Raw genomic sequence first — 20,717 nt, 5'->3', positions numbered from 1 at the left:
AAAAGAAAAAAAAAATTAGAAACATCAGGGCTTTACCTAACTGAACCACAGGCTTTGAGCTGCCCTGGAGCCTAGGAATAATTACAAATTTCAGACACATTCTTTTGGAAACAGCATTGTTTGCCAAAGCATTTTACAAATTCCATCCCCATACTTTCCCCCATGTACTATTTCTGCCATTTTAATACAAGCAGGTAGCTTAGCTAGGCGCAGTGGCTCGTCTAATCCCAGAGCTAGGGAAGCAGAGTTGAGAGAATCCTCACACCAGCCTGAGTGGTATCTTTTCTCAACCAATCAGTAAAATAACAGCAACAGGGCATCTTCTACTGTACAGTGTTTAATTTTCTTCAATTAAATAACAATTTTAAGATGTAATCTCTCTTAAAAGTAACGGATTTCTCTATGTAGTCCTGATTGTCCTGGAACTCTCTGTAGACCAGGTTGGCCTGCAACACAGCCTCCCAAGTGCTGGGAGTAAAGGCTTGGGTTACCAAGCCCTGCCTAATAGTAACAAATTTCCCAAAAAATATTTTCTTTCAAAATATATTTTAATTAAATCTTTATAAAAGTTGTTCAACAGCTGGAGAGAGGCCCAGTGGTTATAAGAGCACTGGTTGCACTTGTAGAGGACCTGGGTTCAATCCCAGCATCCACATGGTGGTTCACAACTGTCCATAACTCCTGTTCCAAGGGGTCCGATGACCTCTTCTGACTTCCATGGTAACCAAGCATACATATGGGGCACAAACACTCATTCAGGCAAAACACCCACTTAAAAAAAAAAAGGACAAAAACATATTCTTGGACTAAGGATATAGTATACTTGGACACCAAGCATTAGGCCCTGGAAACAATGCAAATTTCTTGTTATTTGGTTTTTGAGACAGGGTCTCACGTAGCCAAGCTGACTTCCAAATGGCTACATATCCCAGAATCACACTGAACTGTTCCTTTGATCTCTACCTCCCAAGACTACACATTGGGATTACTGGACTTCAGCCCTTGGCTTCACTTAAAAAGCTGATATTCAAGCCGGGCGGTGGTGGCGCACGCCTTTAATCCCAGCACTCGGGAGGCAGAGGCAGGCGGATCTCTGTGAGTTCGAGACCAGCCTGGTCTACAGAGCTAGTTCCAGGACAGGCTCCAAAGCCACAGAGAAACCCTGTCTCGAAAACCCAAAAAAAAAAAAGCTGATATTCACATGGACATACATATCTAGTGGTAATGGTTGAGATTATCAAAGGGCTTCCACCCTGACTTGTAATAACATAATACGTGTCTGGAACCCCAGCACTTAGAGGTGGAAGCATGAAGATCATCAAAGATCAGGAGTTCGAGGTCATCCTTAACTCTGCTAATCTTTGGAAGCCAGCAGCGGTGGAGATCCACATCTCAAAATAAAAAATGGATGCGCTCCACCATGCTTGGTAAGATAAAACAGCCTAACAACACAACCTTACCCAAAGATAACTCACTTAACACATGCTGAGTGAGGAATCACACTGTTTCTGTTAACAGAAGACTTTGCTGTGTACAAGCAAGCATCCATTCTGTGCTGGGAAATGAAGGCTGTGCTGAGGTCAAGGGTGAATTCTGACAGACTCTGCCAGAAACACATAAGCTATTCGGTGTTGGATTCTGAACTAATGACTGGTTGTTGCACGATCATGTTGCCGTATTTTCATCAGTCCTCACATTCAGTTAAGTTGGTCAGCACCCAATTTAACAAGCTGTGGGTTAAAATACACGCACAGAAAACCCAAAATGGCCGGGCGATGGTGGCGCATGCCTTTAATCCCAGCACTCGGGAGGCAGAGGCAGGCGGATATCTGTGAGTTCGAGACCAGCCTGGTCTACAAAGCTAGTTCCAGGACAGGCTCCAAAGCCACAGAGAAACCCTGTCTTGAAAAAAAAAAAAAAACAAAAAACAAAACACCCAAAATGTATGCCATTCGAAACTTCAATGTATCACCTTTAAAACTGAAACACAACGGGAAAGTGTAACCAGATAATAATGTCCCTGTAACCCAGGGTCATCACAGGAGCTGTGAACACTCCTTAGCATTAACACCAGAGGTGCCTGTCTCTGCCTCCCCTGGGAAGCAAAAAAATAGGAGTCAGGTACTCTGAGGCCCTCAATTTTTTAGCGTTATGTATTTAAATTTTCATCTGGGGCCGAAATCTTGCTGTATGTAGACCATGCTGGCCTGGATGCGCCTGGGAGGCCCTTAACTTAGTGGTTTGAATGGGAGATTGGATTCGTCCCCAGACCTAAAGTAAACTAAAAGAATTTGGAAAACCAACCATTTTAGCTTCTCTGAGGAGGGGAGCCATGAAAAACAAGGTCTGAAAATAAGATGGTAGATGCCGTTTTGCATCTACCAACGAGCTTGAGATGGGTTTCGTCCCCACTTTTCAGATGAGCAAACTGAGGGTAGGCAAGGACAGGAAGGTCATACTATTGGAAAAGGCAGAGGTTAGATTCAAAAATCAAAACTGGGGCCGACGCCACAGCTCTAAGGCCTAGAGGCTTTGGCCAGAACCTCGGATTTTCCATCCCTTTCCAGTGGTAAACGTTTTCGTTCCTCCGGTTCCACGGCTGTACAGGGAAAACAACACTTGATTTCGCAGGTCTGTTGTCAAGACGACGATAAACGCGCTTGTTTGCCCCCGGGTCAGCTACAAATACATGCTTTTAAAAAAAAAAAAAAGGCGCGCACAATGCACCAGACTGGGCCGCGGGATCCCGCGCTCGGCGGTGGTCCCGCGCAGACCTGGCCCCCAGCCCCGCGCGGCGCCGCCGGAGGAAACAAAGCGAGCGCTCGCGGCTGCCACCCGTCGGGCCCACCCCCTCCCGGGGCTGGAGGCTTCCCTTAGCCCGCGCCGCTACCTACCGGGGCTCCGACTCGGCCTCAGCCTCGGCCGCTAGCCCAACCTCCGCCGCGCTTACGGCTCGGCTCGCTGCGAACAGGAGGGATGCGCGGGCGTGCACGCCGATCGGACGTCCAGCCAGCGGAAGGGGCGGGACCGGAAAACGGGGCCAAGCGTCTGCCGCCAGCGCGGGAGGAGGTGGGCGTGGTCGGGCCGAGCTCTGCACAGAGCCCGAGCGGGTCCAGGCTCAGTCTTCACCTTTTTATCCACTACTTTTCTTCAGGGCCAGTGGAGGAAATGTAATTCCTGGCGCAATTTCTATCACCTGTTTTTTTCCCCGAGAGCAGTGAATACGAACCTCACATTTCAGGAACAAAATGATCAGAGAAAGGTGTTAAAACCATGGCTCCGCTCTAGTAACCACAGTAGCTAACCACGCACTTTTTATCCAACAGGTTTAAAAGCACCATGTAACGTTATCTCAGGCCTCAGAGTCCTTACGGTGGATAAGGTCGTTAATTTAATTTTACATAAGAAGTAACTGATCTTTCGAAGTTAATCCATTTCTCCGCTCAAAATCGATTGATTGCTGGTCCATTTTTGTCCAAACCTCTCTTCTAAATTACAATCTCTTCATAGTTCTGCGGACAGGACTTCTTTCAGAAACCTTTTCATTCGGTTACTCTGTTAGACAGCATCACATTTTGGGCATGCAGAGGATATACATTACTTATTAAATATTATAAGGCCCTTGGTAGCTAAGATCTGATATCAATATCTGACATCTAATATCGATGGGGCCTGATTAGTGGGCAGGACAGCAGTCTTCAGGAGAGGAAACACTGGGAAAGCTACTAAGAAACGAACTCTTGGATCATGTCAAAACACCAGCCATCATGATCTGGACCTGACTTTTTTCTTCTCTTGCACCCTCTCTATTTGACATAATATGTACACGTGACATAAAACAGGACTTCTATATCTAAATTTAAAATAATCAAGAACATAGTCTGGCCTAGCGAGCTGAAATTAGCAGATCAAGAAATGCAGCCTCACCGGGTGTTAGCTCACGCCTTCGCCTCCGATCCCAGCACTTGGGAGCAGAGGCAGGCGGATCTCTGTGAGTTCGAGACCAGCCTGGTCTACAAGAGCTAGTTCCAGGACAGGCTCCAAAACTACAGAGAAACCCTGTCTTGAAAAACAAAAACAAACAAAAAACAAAAAGAAAATCAAGGAAAAAAGAAAAGTCTGCCTAACCAACCAAGGAAAGATTCTTCTGCATGTGGCATCATACTCCTTACCTTACTGACATGTTCTCCCTCTGTGTCTACAGTCATTTGTACTTTATAGAGCATTTTATTTGATGTTTGGAGCACCTGAAACAGTTCATTATTCTTTAACTCTATCTTTCTTCTGGCCAGCTTGACTCCAGAGCGATCACCCTAGGTGGGGTGGCTAACTCCAATTCTAGGAAAGATTGATCTTCAATATTCAAATTATTGTGACTCTTATTTTTGGATAATAACTTGATCTAGCCTATTATTTTGTTATTACACGGATTTCAGCTTTAGGAAGGGAATGGACAGTTATAGAATAAATGAGGTAACAACTCAATATCATTCTGAAATCCTCCAAGCAGAACCAATCCTTTGCAATGGACCAAATATTATTTATAGCAGGGACAGAAACAAATGGCCAGACTTGTTGAAGCTGGTCGTGGTGGTGCATGCCTTTAGTCCCAGCATTTGGGGAGGCAGGTGGATCTCTCTGTGAATTTGAGTTTGAGGCCAGTCAGGGTTTCAGGACAACTAGACAGCTAGAGCTACTTAGTGAGATCCTATCTCAGGAAAAAAAAAAAGAAAGAAAGAAAGAAAGAAAGAAAGGAAGGAAGGAAGGAAGGAAGGAAGGAAGAAAGGAAGGAAGACAGGCCAGACTTGTCTTAAGTTACAAACTCCATCTATTATTTAGCATGACTGGAGTTTTCCAGAAGATTTCCATAGATCTGGGCTGGAGAGATGGCTCAGCAGTTAAGAAAACTGACTGTTCTTCCAGAGGACCCAGGTTCAATTCCCATGAGCACCCACATGGCAGCTCACAACTGTCTATATCTCCTGTTCCAGCGGACCTGACACCCTCACACAGACATACATGCAGGCAAAACACCAATGCATGTAAAAGAATTAAATAATTTTTTAAAAAAAAAAGAAAAAGAAAGTGAGTCCTTCTCCAAGGTGTAGTGGCTAGTTTTGTTTTGTTCTCTTTAAAGATTTATTTATGTACTATGTATACAGTGTTCTGCTTGCGCCCCAGAAGAGGGCACCAGATCTCATTATAGATGGTTGTGAGCCACCGTGTAGTTTCTGGGAATTGAACTCAGGACCTTTGGAAGAACAGATAGTGCTCTTAACCTCTGAGCCATCTCTCCAGCCCCACTGGCTAGTTTTTAATGTCAGCTTGTCACAAGCTGGGAAGCTAGAGTCATCTGAGAAGAGGGAGCCTCAGATGAAAAAATATGCCTCTATTAAGATTAGGCTGCGGAGGCCGGGCGGTGGTGGCGCACGCCTTTAATCCCAGCACTCGGGAGGCAGAGGCAGGCGGATCTCTGTGAGTTAGAGGCCAGCCTGGTCTACCAAGGGAGTTCCAGGACAGGCTCCAAAGCTACAGAGAAACCATGTCTCGAAAAACCAAAAAAAAAAAAAAAAAAAAAAAAAAAAGATTAGGCTACAGAGAGGTGGCAGCACAGGTTTTTAAACCCAGCACCAGGAGACAAAGGCAGGTAGATCTATCTCTGTGAGCTTGAGGCCAGCCTGGTCAACAGACCTAGTTCCAAGACAGTCAAGGCTATGCAGAGAAACTCTGTCTCCCAAACAAGCAAACAAACAAACAAAGATCAACAGGCCTTAGGCAGGCAAGCCTACAGGGTATTTTCTTAATTAGTAATTAATGTGGAAGGGCCATTGTGGGTGGGACCACCCCTGGGCTTAGGGTTCTGGGGTCTATAAGAAAGCAGCCTGAGCAAGTCGTGAGAAACAAGCCAATACGCAACACTCCTCTGTGGCCTGGCATCAGCTCCTGCTTCCAGGTTTCAGCCCTATCTGAGTTCCTGCCTTGGCTTCCCACAGTGGTCAGAATTTGTAAGCCAAATACCCCCCCCCCCCCTTGCTCTCAATCATGAAGCTTCATCATAGTAGTAGAAAAGTAACTTGTACATAAGGAATATCTTTCTTCATTTTTAGTGAATTCAACTTGTCCTAGAATCCCTAGTCCAGCATCTACACTGGTGCTGGTAAGGTCTCTTTGGACTTTAACATTTGGTTAATTTTGATTAATCCACCATGAATGTTGTTGCCATTGAAGACTGATAGCTTTTGAATGATTGATAAAAGAGTCAACCTTGGGGCTGAAGAGATGGCTCAGAAGTTAAGAGTGCTGGCTGTTCTTCCAGAGGCCCTGAGTTCAATTCCCAGCAACCACATGGTGGCTCATAACCATGTGTAATGAGATCTGGTGCCTCTCTGACATGCAGACAGAACACTACACATAATAAATCTTAAAAAAAAAAATCAACCTCAAATGTATGGATATCCCATACACAAGTCAATACAATAAAGGTTACTTCTAGGGCTGGAGAGATGGCTCAGTGGTTAAGAGCATTGCCTGTTCTTCCAAAGGTCCTGAGTTCAATTCCCGGCAACCACATGGTGGCTCACAACCATCTGGGATGAGGTCTGGTGCCCTCTTCTGGCCTGCAGACAATACACACAGACAGAATATTGTATACATAATAAATAAATAAATAAATATTTTTAAAAAAAGGTTACTTCTAGGCACAAGTCTGAGTGTGCTGTAGGGCTTCCAGAGCTATCCCAGCCTGATAGTAGTATTTACATCATCTGGAATTTGAGTCCAAGTCACTCCAATGAATTGAACTTCATGTGGTTTGAAGGTATTATTGTGAGCTATCTTGCCACACTGAGAGGGCAAGTGATCATCACAAAGGTTATATCGTGACAGGAACAGGCAGCTGCAATAGACTAGCCATTATATCCAGGAATTCTTACCCATTCTTTGTTACTGAAATGTAAGGTTCATGCTCACTGCTCTATGGAAAAAACAGGTGTCAGAAATTAACGTCAGGAAGTAGATTTACATCACAGCTTTAAGAGAAATACAGGAGACTTTTGCATCTCAAATATCTTTGGGAAGGAGCAAGAGGGCTTCTGCAGGAGAAAAAGGTTCCAGATGGGCTGGAAGTCTGCGTGCTGTATGTAGTCTTCTGGTCCTCAGCTTTGCTTCTTCACATCTCCTTGGAAAGCTAAGTAAATTGACTAGAACCTGGGACTGTGACCTAAGGTCAGCATCTCTATTTTCTCTCTAGACACAAAGCTTTTCTCCAAATCAGTTCATATGAATTGCGGAGAAAAGACCGCTTTCTAGAATTTAGACTTGATGTGGGATTCCCCTCTGTATGCTATAAATAAGTTTTATTGCCATTGGTTAATTTAATTTAATTTTTTTTTTTTTTTGGTTTTTCGAGACAGGGTTTCTCTGTGGCTTTGGAGCCTGTCCTGGAACTTGCTCTGTAGACCAGGCTGGCCTCGAACTCACAAAGAGTTTTTTTTTTTTTTTTTTGGTTTTTCAAGACAGGGTTTCTCTGTGGCTTTGGAGCCTGTCCTGGAACTAGCTCTGTAGACCAGGCTGGTCTCGAACTCACAGAGATCCGCCTGCCTCTGCCTCCCGAGTACAGGGATTAAAGGCGTGTGCCACCATCGCCCAGCTGAAATGAGTTAAGATATAAGAGATAGCTAGGGACTGGAGAGATGGCTCAGAGGTTGAGAGCACTGGCTGCTCTTACAGAGGTTCTGAGTTCAATACCCAGCAACCACATGGTGGCTCACAACCATCTATACTGAGATCTGGTGCCCTCTTCTGGCTGCGGGCATACATCGAGGCAGAATGTTGTATACATAATAAAGAAGAGATAGCTAGAAAGATACCTAAGCCATTGGCCAAACACTGTTATAATTAATATAGTTTCTGTGTTGATTATTCAAGTCTGGGCAGCTGGGAAATGGAAAAGCAGTCTCTGCTTACAAAATGGAAAACACAGATTAATATTCTTGCAGTCTCAGAAATGGAACATAAACCAACTCATGTTTCTGGGAAGGATATTATAAAAAACAGTCACCAACCATTCAGGTGTATAAAAACACAAAATAACTAGCAAACTTTCAGAGGTACCTGTGGGGACTGAATTGTACCCGCCCACATTCCACATTTTCTGGTGGTCAGAGAATTTGAGCAACGTACAAGGCTCAGTTTGCACCTTCCACACAGGAGGTGGTCGCCTGGTTCTTTGAAGGTAAAACAACCTGATGCATCCCATCAAGTGGTCAGGATATGCTAATGCCATTCTGTTCCTTCTACTGTAAACTAGGAGGTCGCCTAGGGAAGAGGTGTTTTCCGTCTGTGTGACAAAATAGGCACAGACAAAATAGGTGTAGACGTGGCCTACGTCATTCCCCCATCCATTTGCCTGCAAAATTCAAGATGTTGTTATTTTTTCTGCTGTGTAGTACTCCATTGTGTAAATATGCCACATTTTCCTTATCCATTCTTCTGTTGAGGGGCATTTAGGTTGCTTCCAGGTTCTGGTCATAATAAACAAAGCTGCTATGAACAAAGTTGAGCTCATGTCCTTGTGGCATGATTGAGCATCCTTTGGATATAGACGCAAACGTGGCATTACTGGGTCTTGAGGAAGCTTGTTTCCTAGTTTTCTGAGAAATCACCACACTGACATCCAAAGGGGTTGTACCAGCTTGCATTCTCACCAGCAATGCAGGAGTGTTCCCTTTTCCCCACAACCTCTCCAGCATAAGTTGTCATCAGTGTTTTTGATCTTGAGCACCTACATTCTATACTGATACAAATAAATCAGGGAAGGTAGGTTACAAATCAAAAGGTTTAAGTAAAATGGAACAAAGCCCTTATGATTCTGTCCAAAAGTCAAAATTACGTGCTATTCTCAAGGTACTAAGGGATTTTAAAGAACCTCTCAAAATAGATACTGATTCACAATATTCAGAAAAAGTTCTTTTCATATTGAAACCACTGAGTTTATACCAGATGATACAGAACTGACTTCATTAACTATGCAGGTTCAAGATATAGTCAGGTATAGGCTTTGTCCCATATGCATACCACACATCAGATCCCATACCAGCACGCCAGGTTCTCTAGCACAAGGTAATGCAGAAATTGATTGATTATTGATTGGAAATGTGTTGAAGACCTCAGAATTTCATAAAAACATCATATCAATAGCAAAGGTTTAAAAAGGGGCTTTTCTTTTACATGGCAGCAAGCTAAGGAGATTATAATGAAATATCCTACTTGTTCTTCATAAAAAACACCTGCAGGAAGTAACCCAAAGGGTACCCAAAAGAATGGAATCAGGTAGACAGATGGATGTGTTCCACTTTGTAGATTTGGAAAATTAAAATATGTACACCACACCATTGACACCCATTCAAGTTTTCAATGGTCACCTGCTTTGAGTTTGGAAAAGGCTAATTCGATAATCACACCTTTACTGGAAGTTATGGCCATCATGTGTATACCTGCACAAATAAAGACAGGGAATGGTCCAGCATATGTCTCTAAGATGAAACTAGTTTTTTGTTTATTATAATATAAAGCTAATCCCAGCACTTAGGAGGCAGAGGCAGGCGATCTCTGTGAGTTCGAGGCCAGCCTGGTCTACAAGAGCTAGTTCCAGGACAGGAACCAAAAGCTACGGAGAAACCCTGTCTCGAAAAAAAAAACCATATATATATATAAATATATATATATTACAGGTATATCACACAATCCTACAGGTCAGATAGTTTTAGAAAGATCAAATTGAACTATAAAGGATATGTTAAACAAACAGAAAAGGATGAAAAATACCCTCAGAAATAGATTGCATAATGTTTTAGTAACCTTGAATTTTCTTTTTTTTTTTTTGGTTTTTCGAGACAGGGTTTCTCTGTGGCTTTGGAGCCTGTCCTGGAACTCCCTTGGTAGACCAGGCTGGCCTCGAACTCACAGAGATCCGCCTGCCTCTGCCTCCCGAGTGCTGGGATTAAAGGCGTGCGCCACCACCGCCCGGCTACCTTGAATTTTCTTAATGCTAATGAGAAAGGAACAATGGCAGCAGAGAGACATTGGATAATAGAAAAAACTTTTGAATTAAATCAGCTGGTGTATTTCAAGGATGTGTTAACCTCAGAATGGAAACCAGGAGATGTGCTATGTTGGGGAAGGGGTTTCGCTTTTGTGTCCACAGTAGAAGAAAAGCTATGGATACCATCAAAATTAATAAAGATTTGGTTTGAAAAGGAGAAACCATTAAACAGAATCATCAAGAAAGAGAAATCTGACTAATACTAATACTAATATCCTCTATAGGGTAAGATCTTATTGACATACATATAATAGTAGTCACCATTTATTAAAAATCAAAGTTGGCTTTGGAGTTGGACAGTGGCTATCCTTCTCTAAATCCAAGCATGTTGTTAAAAGAAAAGTTCAGAGTTTCTGTCTCATATAAGGAGTCACCTGATATGAGACAGAAGGAAGATAAAATTTAGGGGCTAGGGGCTAGAGAGATGGCTCAGTGGTTAAGAGCACTGCCTGCTCTTCCAAAGATCCTGAGTTCAATTCCCAGCAACCACATGGTGGCTCACAACCATCTGTAATGAGGTCTGGTGCCCTCTTCTGGACTACAGGCATACATGCAGACAGAATGTTGTATACATAATAAAATAAATAATTAAATAAAAATTTAGGGGCTACGATTATCAAAACTCTGCTTTCAAAAAACTGCAGATCACTACCCTTTCTGTGAGTTTATCCCCAAATAAATAAATCTTTGGATACTCCATTCTGAGCTATTGTGGAACCCTTTTGTACACCAACATAGACTAGCATGTCTAGGGTCTATAAGAAAGCAGGCTAAGTCATGAGAAGCAAGCCAGTAAGCAGTACTCTTCCGCATCAGCTCTAAGTGAGTTATAGGGGAATGCCCTTAGCTGAAGATGCAGAAGGCCCAAGGTCTTGACACTCTGGAAACTGAGGCAGAAGGATTGGGAATTCCAAGATCAGCTTCGTGAGCTGTGGCAATCAGGCCAGTTTTGGTCACACGGAACCCTGTCTCAAAGCAACACACACAGAAGAGGGGAAGAGATGGGTGGTTAAAAGATTGGTGTTCTTGGCCTGCTGACTCAGACCTGTAATGCCAGCAGCTTGGGAACCTGAGGCAGGAGAAGCAAAAGGCCAATGCCTGCCTGGGCTAGAGTGAGTTCAGAGTCAACCTGAGTAAGTTATAGAGACTCCATCTCAAAATAAAAGTGTTAAGGATGTAGCTAGTGGTCTATAGTCCCAACGTCAATCCCCAGTACAAATAAATAAATAGAATAAGGGCTGGAGAGATGGCTCAGTGGTTAAGAGCATTGCCTGCTCTTCCAAAGGTCCTGAGTTCAATTCCCAGCAACCACATGGTGGCTCACAATCATCTGTGGGGAGGTCTGGCGCCCTCTTCTGGCCTTCAGGCATACAGACAGAATATTGTATACATAATAAATAAATAAATAAATATTAAAAAAAATAAATAGAATAAATAAATTATGGAAAGAATTCGGGAATGGGGGAAAAAGACAGTTTGTGGCCAGGCGGTGGTGGTGCACGTCTTTAATCCCAGCACTTGAGAGGCAGAGGCAGATGGTTCTCTGTGAGTTTGAGGCCAGCCTGGTCTACAGAGCAAGTTCCAGGACAGGCTCCAAAGCAACAGAGAAACCCTGTCTCAAAAAACCAAAGGGAATAAAAAAAAAAAGACAGTTTGTGCCTGCTCTTAAAATCCTGCCTGTTAAATTCCTGGAACTTTCTCCTTGCCTTCTATGGCCAAGATGACTTACGCTGTGTCGCCAAATGAATGGTGTCTATATTCTCCTCCCCATCCCCAACAGAGTTGCTACGCAGCCAGACTGGCCTTGAATTTGCAAATTAGAATTCATCTTATAATTCAATGGACCCTTTGCTTCACACATCCTGACGTTGCTTGAGCTCCTGTATACCATACACCCCTCTACTGTCTAGATGTAGACACGTCCTGCCCAGTGCCTTAGAACTCACTCCCTTTCCAGTTAAAAAAAATTATTCGACAAATTCAAACATAAGCTTTCTTTAACTACTTGGTGTGTGTGTGCTTTCAAGGTCTGAAGACAGCTGTGGGAGTAGTTCTCTCCTTCTGCCCCGTGGATTCTGGGGACTGAACTCAGGTTTTCAGATATGGTAGAGAGTTCTTTTCCCTCTGAGCCACCTTGCCAGCCCTCTCCCCTCTCTTCCAGAAGAAACCTATCTTCTTCCTGACAAAGCCCCTGCTACTTTGATATATTTTTTCTTTTCTTTGGACTCACTGAATTTAACTTTGCTTGCATGAGCAGGAGTGGGGGGTTTTTACAGGAACAAGACACTGTAACAGCTGCAGAAGGAACTAGCTCCCTACGTCAAGACAGTAGAAAGCTCCTTCTTGGGAATCAGCCTCTCCTGGCTCCAAGCCAGGAGCCAAGAAGAATAAATCTCTTACTCTATAAAACAGCTCTAATGTCCCAGTCCCCTCCCTTAACAATCGGCTTACAGATAGACTTGCCCTGTGGTTCTTAGACTTTTTTGCTCCTGATCTATCAGAGGGTACCTACACCCCTCAGTAATGGTAGCCGGTCTTGACAAGCACAGGAAATGCCTGCCCTGCCATTGGCACTTGCCTAATTATTTAGCTGTTCGTTTGGTTTTTTTTTGTTGTTGTTGTTTTTCGTTTTCGAGACAGGGTTTCTCTGTAGCTTTGGAGCCTGTCCTGGAACTTGCTCTGTAGACCAGGCTGGCCTCAAACTCACAGAGAACCATCTGCCTCTGCCTCCCAAGTGCTGGGATTAAAGGCGTGCACCACTCCCTGGCAAGTTATCTAGTTTTTGTCAAGGGATAGTGCATGGAAAAACTCCAGGTGTCTTGCTTATGATACTGAGAACTATTTGTGTGCCAGTGAGGTCCTTGCATTCTAAGATTGGATCTATGGTCCTGTGGGCCAATCAGCCAGGACCTTTGCTTCTAGGAAAGGTTGAAAGGCGTGGTCTCTCTCTTCTTTCTCTCTCCCCTCCCCCCACCCCAAGTGTGTTTGTGTGTGTGTGTTTATATCCCCTTGGAGACCAGATGAAGAATCTGGTGTCCCACTCCATCAAGATCCACCTTTTCCCTTTGGATAGTCTCTCCACACACCACAGTGCTGGGTCTCAGGTGCCTGCAGCCACACCTATGAGGAGATGGCGGGACCATCTCCTCAGCCCCAAGTTTTGTAGTTCTGAGGTGATGCCATCAAGAAGTCTTTCAACTCAGTTACTGCCCATTAATCAAGAAAGTGACAATAACCTCTGGATTGGCCCCAGCGACTTATGCAATGATGTCCTTCCACCCTGACAGCTACTTTGTCTCCGCCCACTCTGCACCCTTAGCATCTATCCTAGCAAATCACACTGCTTCCAGCTTTGGTAGAAGAACAGCCCTCTGAATCACAGCAGTGATGCCTTTGACCTCAACTTCCCAAAACTAAATTTACTTTCCATGCTTATTTTAAATAAATAATAATACACAATTAAATTGATACCATACTTTGCAAATATCATTGAATCCATTCTTTTTTTTTTTTTTTTTTTTTTTTTTTGGTTTTTCGAGACAGGGTTTCTCTGTGGCTTTGGAGCCTGTGCTGGCACTAGCTCTGTAGACCAGGCTGGTCTCTAACTCACAGAGATCCGCGTGCCTCTGCCTCCCAAGTGCTGGGATTAAAGGCGTGCGCCACCATCGCCCGGCCATTGAATCCATTCTTTATTTAAAAGTTTCCACAGCTGGGTATGGCAGTGATCTGTAATCCCAATATTCAGGAGGCTGGGCAGGAGGTTCATGAGTTGAAGGCCAATCTGGGCTACCACCCAGACCAGGCCGACACTGTCTCAAAAAAAAGAAAAAAAAGAAAAAGAAAGAAGAGAAAAAAAAGAAGACTGCTAAAAAACATATAATCAAGTCAGGCAGTGGTGGCGCACGCCCTTAATCCCAGCACTTGGGAGGCAGAGGCAGCTGGATCTCTGAGTTCAAGGCCAGCCTGGTCTACAGAGTGAGTTCCAGGACAGCCAGGTCTACACAGATAAACCCTGTCTCAAAAAACAAAACCCCCCAAAAAAACAAACAAACAACTCCCCCAAAATAGGTGGGTGTTGGTGGCTCATGCCTTAATTCCAGCACTCAGGAGGCAGAGGCAAGCGGATCTCTGTGAGTTTGAGGCTAGTCTGGTCTATGAGAGCTAGTCCCAGGACAAAAACCAAAAGAAACCCATAATTGAAACCTAGGTCCTCACAAAGTCCAACTCCTTAGCCAGACACACAGCCTTTGTAACTTGGCCAGGTTGCCTTTATAGACCTATTTGTCATCAAATGCTACCCTGTGAAAGAGGGAGGAACGTCACATGTTTCTTCCACCTAGCTCTGGGTTAAAACATCCCACGTAAAGTTTCAACTCTGTACTAAGCAGCCGAGACTTTGGACAAATCACTGAATGAAACCTACCCTGCTCAGACAAGATAGCAGAGGACACAGACCAAAAGGATAGGATGCTAGCAAGAAAGTTCTGTGTAAACATCCTAGCACATACTCTCTTCCTGCCTCTGCCTTTTTCTTGTCACAAGTCGCCACCACGACCTTATCCTTTCTTTGTTGCCACTTGCCCGTTGGTAAATCTAACAATTCTATTGTTGTTACTGTTGTTTGTTTGTTTTTAGGGGCAGAGAACAAACCCAGAATCTTCCACCTATTACACAATGGTTCTGGCCCTAATCCCTACTCGGCAAATGTTAAGGGCCATTGGTCTGGGAGAATGGTCTGTATTCTGTCCATTATATTTTAAATAAACGCTAATTGGCCAATAGACAGGCAGGAAGTATAGGTGGGACAACCAGACAGAAAGTAGAGGCAGGCCAATGAGAACGGGAGAATTCCTGCCCCGCTGAATAAGGTACTGAGCCACATGGCTAACACAGATAAGAATAATGGGCTAATAATGGGCTATATAAGTTATGAGTTAATAAGAAGCCTGAGCTAATGGGCCAATCAGTTTATAACTAATGTAGACTTCTGTGTGATTTCTTTGGGACTGTGGGAACGAGGCAGCACAAGGACCAGGTGAGACAGAAACCTCGGACAACAGGCCATTGTGTGCTGACCTAAGGGATACAAAGAAGTGAGGAAAATCCAACACATCTCCCACCTCGTGCAATGTAAATTCTGCTGTGGAAACCACACATACTCAAGTAATTCTTCAGTTTATCTTAGAAGAGGGTCTGGACAGTCCCAGAAATTACAGCGGGGGAATACAGAGTTTACGCAGCCTCTAAAAGCCAAATGTAGTTTGTTTTAGGAGATAGAGATGTGGCTCGATTGCAAAAACATGCTTGCCTAGCATGCACAATGTCCTGGTTAATCAAGTGGGCATGGTGGTACATATTTATATTCCCAGCACTGGGAGGTAGAGGCAGGAAGACCAGAGGCTTAATGTCACCTCAACACACAGCAAGTTCAAGGCCACTCTGGGAAAGATTCAGGAAGGAAAGGAGGGAGGAAGGAAGCAAGCAGGCAAGCAAAGAGCTGTAGAGGTAGGTCAGTGGCTGAAATCACTTGCTGCTCTTCCTTTCGAAGGATCCCAGTTTGGTTCCCAGCACGCACATGGCAACTCCAGTTCCAGGGAAGCCGACGTCTTTGGGTCTCCTTGGGCACTAGGCACATAAGTAATGCGCATACACACAGGCAAAACACTTTTACACATGAAATTAACTGGGGGGGGGGGCTGGAGAGATGGTGCATCAGTTAAGAGCAATGGCTGTTCTTCCAGAGGACCTGAGTTCAATTCCCAGCACCCACAAAGCGGTTTACAATTGTCTGTAACTCCACCTCCAGGGGACTGGGACACCCTCACACAGACATACATGCAAGCAAAATGCCAGTGCACATAAAAAATTAAAAAATTTAAGAAAGTAAACATTTTTGTTTGTTTTTTTGTTTGTTTTTGTTTTTCAGGACAAGATTTCTCTGTGTATATCTGTCCATACTGACACCAGGCTGGTCTTGAACACAGAGATCCACCTGCCTCTGCCTCCAGAGTGCTGGGATTAAAGGGATGTGCCACCACTGCCTGGCTAAAAATTTTTTTTTCTTTTTTTTTTGTTTTTTTTTGTTTTTGTTTTTCGAGACAGGGTTTCTCTGTGGCTTTGGAGCCTGTCCTGGCACTAGCTCTTGTAGACCAGGTTGGTCTCGAACTCACAGAGATCAGCCTGCCTCTGCCTCCCGAGTGCTGGGATTAAAGGCGTGCGCCACCATCGCCAGCCCTAAAAATAAATTTTTAAGAATGTTAAAGTTTGGTTTCCCGGCCCAAAGACTTTTTCCACAACACCGCCCCAGATATGCATCATCAACTTCATCTCCCTGTTCCATGTGCGTATGTGGAGGTCACAGCATAAATTCCAAGAGTCAGTTCTTTCCTTCCATTGTAGCTGGGTATGGAGTGCAGGCTGTCAGGCTTGACCATGTTGTCTTGCCAGCCCCTAAGTTATTTGAAAGTGCAGGGAACATCTGTTATATTCTTAAATCCACAACATTGAGCGAGCAAAAGGCCCACTGTTCTTTGGATCTCATGTCAGGACTGTGACTCAGGAAGAAACAAGGGTCCCTTCCAGAAGGTGAGCTTCAGGAGACACGAGAAGCTATTGAAGGCCATGTCCAACTTGTCACTTCATGCCCAGATGATTAGCCTTGCTCTACAGAGGGAAGCACTCTCTGACTAAGATTACTAAGTGACAGCATAGTATGGACTTGTTTTTTAAAGACAGAGCCTCAGCTAGATATAGCGGCCTAAACCTTTAATCTCAGCACTCAGGAGGTAGAGAGAAATTGATCTCTGTGAGTTCAAGGTCAGCCTGGTCTACACTTCTAGGACAGCCAGGGCCACACACTGCCCATCTCAAAAATCCAAAACAAGCCGGGCGGTGGTGGCGCACGCCTTTAATCCCAGCACTCGGGAGGCAGAGGCAGGTGGATCTCTGTGAGTTCGAGGCCAGCGTGGTCTACAAGAGCTAGTGCCAGGACAGGCTCCAAAGCTACAGAGAAACCCTGTCTCGGAAAAAACTAAAAAAAAAAAAAAAGAGAGAGAGAGAGAAAAGTTAGCCTCCAGATGGTGAGATGGCTCCACGGGTCAGAGTGCACACATACATATGCACACACACACACACAATGTATAATACTGGATGCAGTAGTTAGTGCCCAGTGAGCCCAGGGCCTTCCATATGTGAGGCAAGCCATGTACTGAAGAGTAGTCTTGGTCCTGGAGGGGTGAGTACAGGTGACAGCTGAGCCCCAGTGGGTAGCTTTGACTGCTTTCCAAAATCAAACAGAAACGACTGGGCAGTGTTTGCAGTTTGGGAATCTATTTGCTTTTCTGGGCCTGCCACTAATGCTAGCGGAGCTGGCTATATTTAGCTCTGGGTTTTATTTTGTTTTCTGTCCCTGAGTCAGAGGGGAATTGTTTCTTCCCTTGTTCAGTTTTGCAAAGGCAAAGATCATTTATTTCCCTTTTTGGCCAGCAGCTCTCTGATGGAAAGATCTAGTCTTCTCGCCCCACCTACCATACTCAACACAAACAGGCAATTTCTGAGACAACATCTTTGGGCTATCGTCTCAGGATTATGGTTAAACTAGTTAGTGTCAGAACAGAGACCCAGGGGACTGAAGCATTTGGGCAATTCTAAGATAGATGTTACAATTGCCTTCCTATAATTGGTTTTCCTGTGGTGGCTGCCTATATCAGACAACATGATTGTTTCGATGAATTAAAGAGGGAGCCAGATGGTGGTGGCACACACCTTTAATCCCAGCACTAGGGAGGCAGAGGTAGGCGGATTTTTGTGAGTTTGAGGCCAGCCTGGTTTACAGAGTGAATATAGGACAGGCTCCAAAGCTACAGAGAAAAAAGAACTGTCTCAAAAAACAAAACAAAGCAAACAAAACAAAAAGAATTAAACAGGGTATAGAGTAGATAGATCCAGATTCATATACAGATTTTGCCACCTACAAGCAATGAACCAACTTTTCTGGAATATGTCTTTCAGTGTGTTAAAAAAAAAAAGGAAAGAAAATTCATGACATCCACATTCTAGACTTGTTAAATTATACATAAATATATACAAAAAGCCTTACCCCACAACCTGGTTTATAAGTGCTCATTTAAGGATGTAGGGGAGCCGGGCGGTGGTGGCACACGCCTTTAATCCCAGCACTCGGGAGGCAGAGGCAGGCGGATCTCTGTGAGTTCGAGACCAGCCTGGTCTACAGAGCTAGTTCCAGGCCAGGCTCCAAAGCCACAGAGAAACCCTGTCTCTAAAAACCAAAAAAAAAAAAAAAAAAAAAAAAAAAAAAAAAAAAAAAAAAAAAAAAAAAAAAAAGGATGTAGGGGAACTCATGAGGCCTCAATCCTAGACAAAGAACTACAGGCAACGAAGGCATGCTGAAAGTGGGAGAAAAAAATCGTCCTCCCCATGGAAGAGCACAGCAGTCCTGAAATCATATTTCTATATTATGCGTACTGGGTAGGCTGTATTAATATATTTAGGAACACACGCACCCTATAAAGAGAAGGAGGCCATCAATTTGAGAACAAGGGTATATGGGAGTAGGGTTAAAGGGAGGAAAGGGAAGGGGGAAATGATGTAATTATAATCTCAAAAAAAAAAAAAATGACCTGTGATGAAAGGCTCTAGTGGTGAATCAAACGGACCATGTGAAGAGCTCGGTGCAAAACGAGAAGTCAAGAAGTAGTAAGTCTCGCCTCCAAACAACAAAGTCTCTAGGTCAGCGTTGCACACACCTCAATGCGCTGCCTCCCAGTTTTAGGTTTCCAAAGACGCAGGTCTGCCTAAGGGAGCCGAGAGCAAAACTGGCTTCTAGTAGGAAGCCCTCTCCAAGGGGCAATGGGCTCTTGGCGAACCGCAGCCATAGACCACGGTGTCTTCCACTTACCCAGGAATGGTAACGGTCCTTAACGGCAGCCGATAACGGCTCACCTGTGACTCGGTGCCTATCAAGGATGCGGTGATTTGAAAACCTTGGACTTTGCAACCTATCACTCACGAAACGCTAAGTCAACAAGGAACTGCAAGTCCCAGCATGCCCTGCGATCACCCTACAAGGTGTGGGGACCTCTTCTCCTGGGAGCGCGGCTGAACCTAGGGGTTTCCGGAATTGCTACCCACTCTCCCAAGGCGACCCTTCATGATTTCTGGGTTTTGTAGTCCACTTCGGTCCATTTTCTTGAAAACGAGCAGCCCTTAGTGTCAGATTTCTTCACAAAAACTACAAAACCCAGAATACAGTGCATATCCCTCCTGTCCAATAGGAGCCCTCCATGTAGCGGGGCGCGGAGCCCGGCTCTCGCAACCCAAGATGGCGGATGAGAGTGAGACAGCAGTGAAGCTGCCGGCACCTTCACTGCCGCAGATGATGGAAGGGAACGGAAACGGCCATGAGCACTGCAGCGATTGCGAGAACGAGGAGGACAACAGCTACAACCGGGGGTAACGAGATCCTTGTAGCCCAATTCTTGCCCCGTCTCCCACAAGCTGGGTGTCTGGGGTGCGGGGAAGTCACCGGGAGCTTAGTCTAGCCCCACCCCCATGTTCTTATTGGCTAAGACATTGAGATCCTGCCTGGCGATTGGTTTTTGCCTTTGTCATTAACTAGGGTGGGTGCTCAGATGTTAGGGGTCGGAGACATGCATTACTTTCATTATATAAAGTTCAGTGTGGTGTACCATTCGTGTGCTTCAGGCACGATGGGGGACAAAGGACATTTTGAACTGTGGGTCTCAATAGTACAACGCAGAGCAATCTAGAAACCGCAGTTTAGAGGAACGTTACTTATCAAGGTGTCTGAACAACGTGACTAGTAATAAACTAATAATAAAGCGTTTAGTAGTAGCTCACGGTCAATGAGGAAGTTCACCAGGCTATTCAAGCCATGTGTATAATTATGTTGTAAAGATATTACTGCCAGAGAATTCCAAAATGTAAACTCCTTATAAATCATGTGTTACTAGCGATGTGATAATTTTTTGACTTATTCTGTGTCTATTGCTGCAAATAATCCGTAGGTTTTATTAGAGTCAATCTTCTTGTGCCTTTGTTAACTTAGTGAAGTAGCTCAACGCTTCAACAAACTGATGTTGCTTCTTGGAGAGTATGTGCTGCTTGTGGGATACCACCGCACCTCTTGTACTTTAGGATCTTTCCAGGGCGTTTTGGTTTTTGAGACAGATTCTCACTGTGTAGTTCTGGCTGGCCTGGGACTTGCCATGTAGAGCTGGTTGTCCTCTCGGGGTGAGACTCTTGCCTCTGCCTCCCAGGTACAGGGACTACTGTTACAGGCCGCCGCCGTGTAGCCTTATTCTAAGTAATTGCTGTCATTTGTTACTAGAAAAAAAAAGAAATGGGCCGGATATTTCAGTGCCCCCCCCAAACCAGTACATCTGTAAGCCAGCCACGGTGAATAATTTATTTTGTTCATGTTATTTGTCTGCTGCTAACCCCCCACCGTCTGTCTGTCTGTATCTCTGTCTATCTCTCTATATGCATATGTGTATTTTTGTGGGTGTGTAATTGTCTGAGCGTGTGGTAGTCTTCTTTTTAAAGCCAGGCTGTTTTTTTTTTTTTTTTTTTTTTT

At 44.4% G+C, this 20,717-nt stretch overlaps 2 protein-coding genes across 3 annotated transcripts in view; one reads left to right on the top strand and one right to left on the bottom strand.

Moving 5' to 3' along the window:
- Dcakd (dephospho-CoA kinase domain containing) overlaps positions 1 to 19,154 on the bottom strand; it is a 39,669-nt gene extending 20,515 nt beyond the window's left edge. The window contains exon 1 of one of the 2 annotated variants that reach the window (XM_005369086.3): positions 19,020 to 19,154. The gene's annotated coding sequence lies outside the window, so the exon portion shown is untranslated. Of the gene's footprint in view, positions 1 to 2,894; positions 3,007 to 19,019 lie in introns of those variants that run through there. The other variant, XM_005369085.3, reaches the window with a different exon arrangement.
- A 261-nt stretch (positions 19,155 to 19,415) lies between these two features.
- The window catches only part of Nmt1 (N-myristoyltransferase 1), a 37,517-nt gene continuing 36,215 nt past the window's right edge, over positions 19,416 to 20,717 (top strand). Inside the window, exon 1 of the mRNA XM_005369084.3 lies at positions 19,416 to 19,573. Coding sequence (XP_005369141.1) covers positions 19,443 to 19,573 — 131 coding nt within the window. The 5' untranslated portion in view covers positions 19,416 to 19,442. The remainder of the gene's footprint in view (positions 19,574 to 20,717) is intronic.

Source organism: Microtus ochrogaster, unplaced genomic scaffold (genome assembly GCF_000317375.1).
Source record: "Microtus ochrogaster isolate Prairie Vole_2 unplaced genomic scaffold, MicOch1.0 UNK44, whole genome shotgun sequence".
In the NCBI taxonomy this organism is placed as follows: Eukaryota; Metazoa; Chordata; class Mammalia; order Rodentia; family Cricetidae; genus Microtus; species Microtus ochrogaster.
The sequence above is the reverse complement of the archived record's forward strand: the minus strand, read 5'-3'. Positions and strand labels throughout refer to the sequence as shown.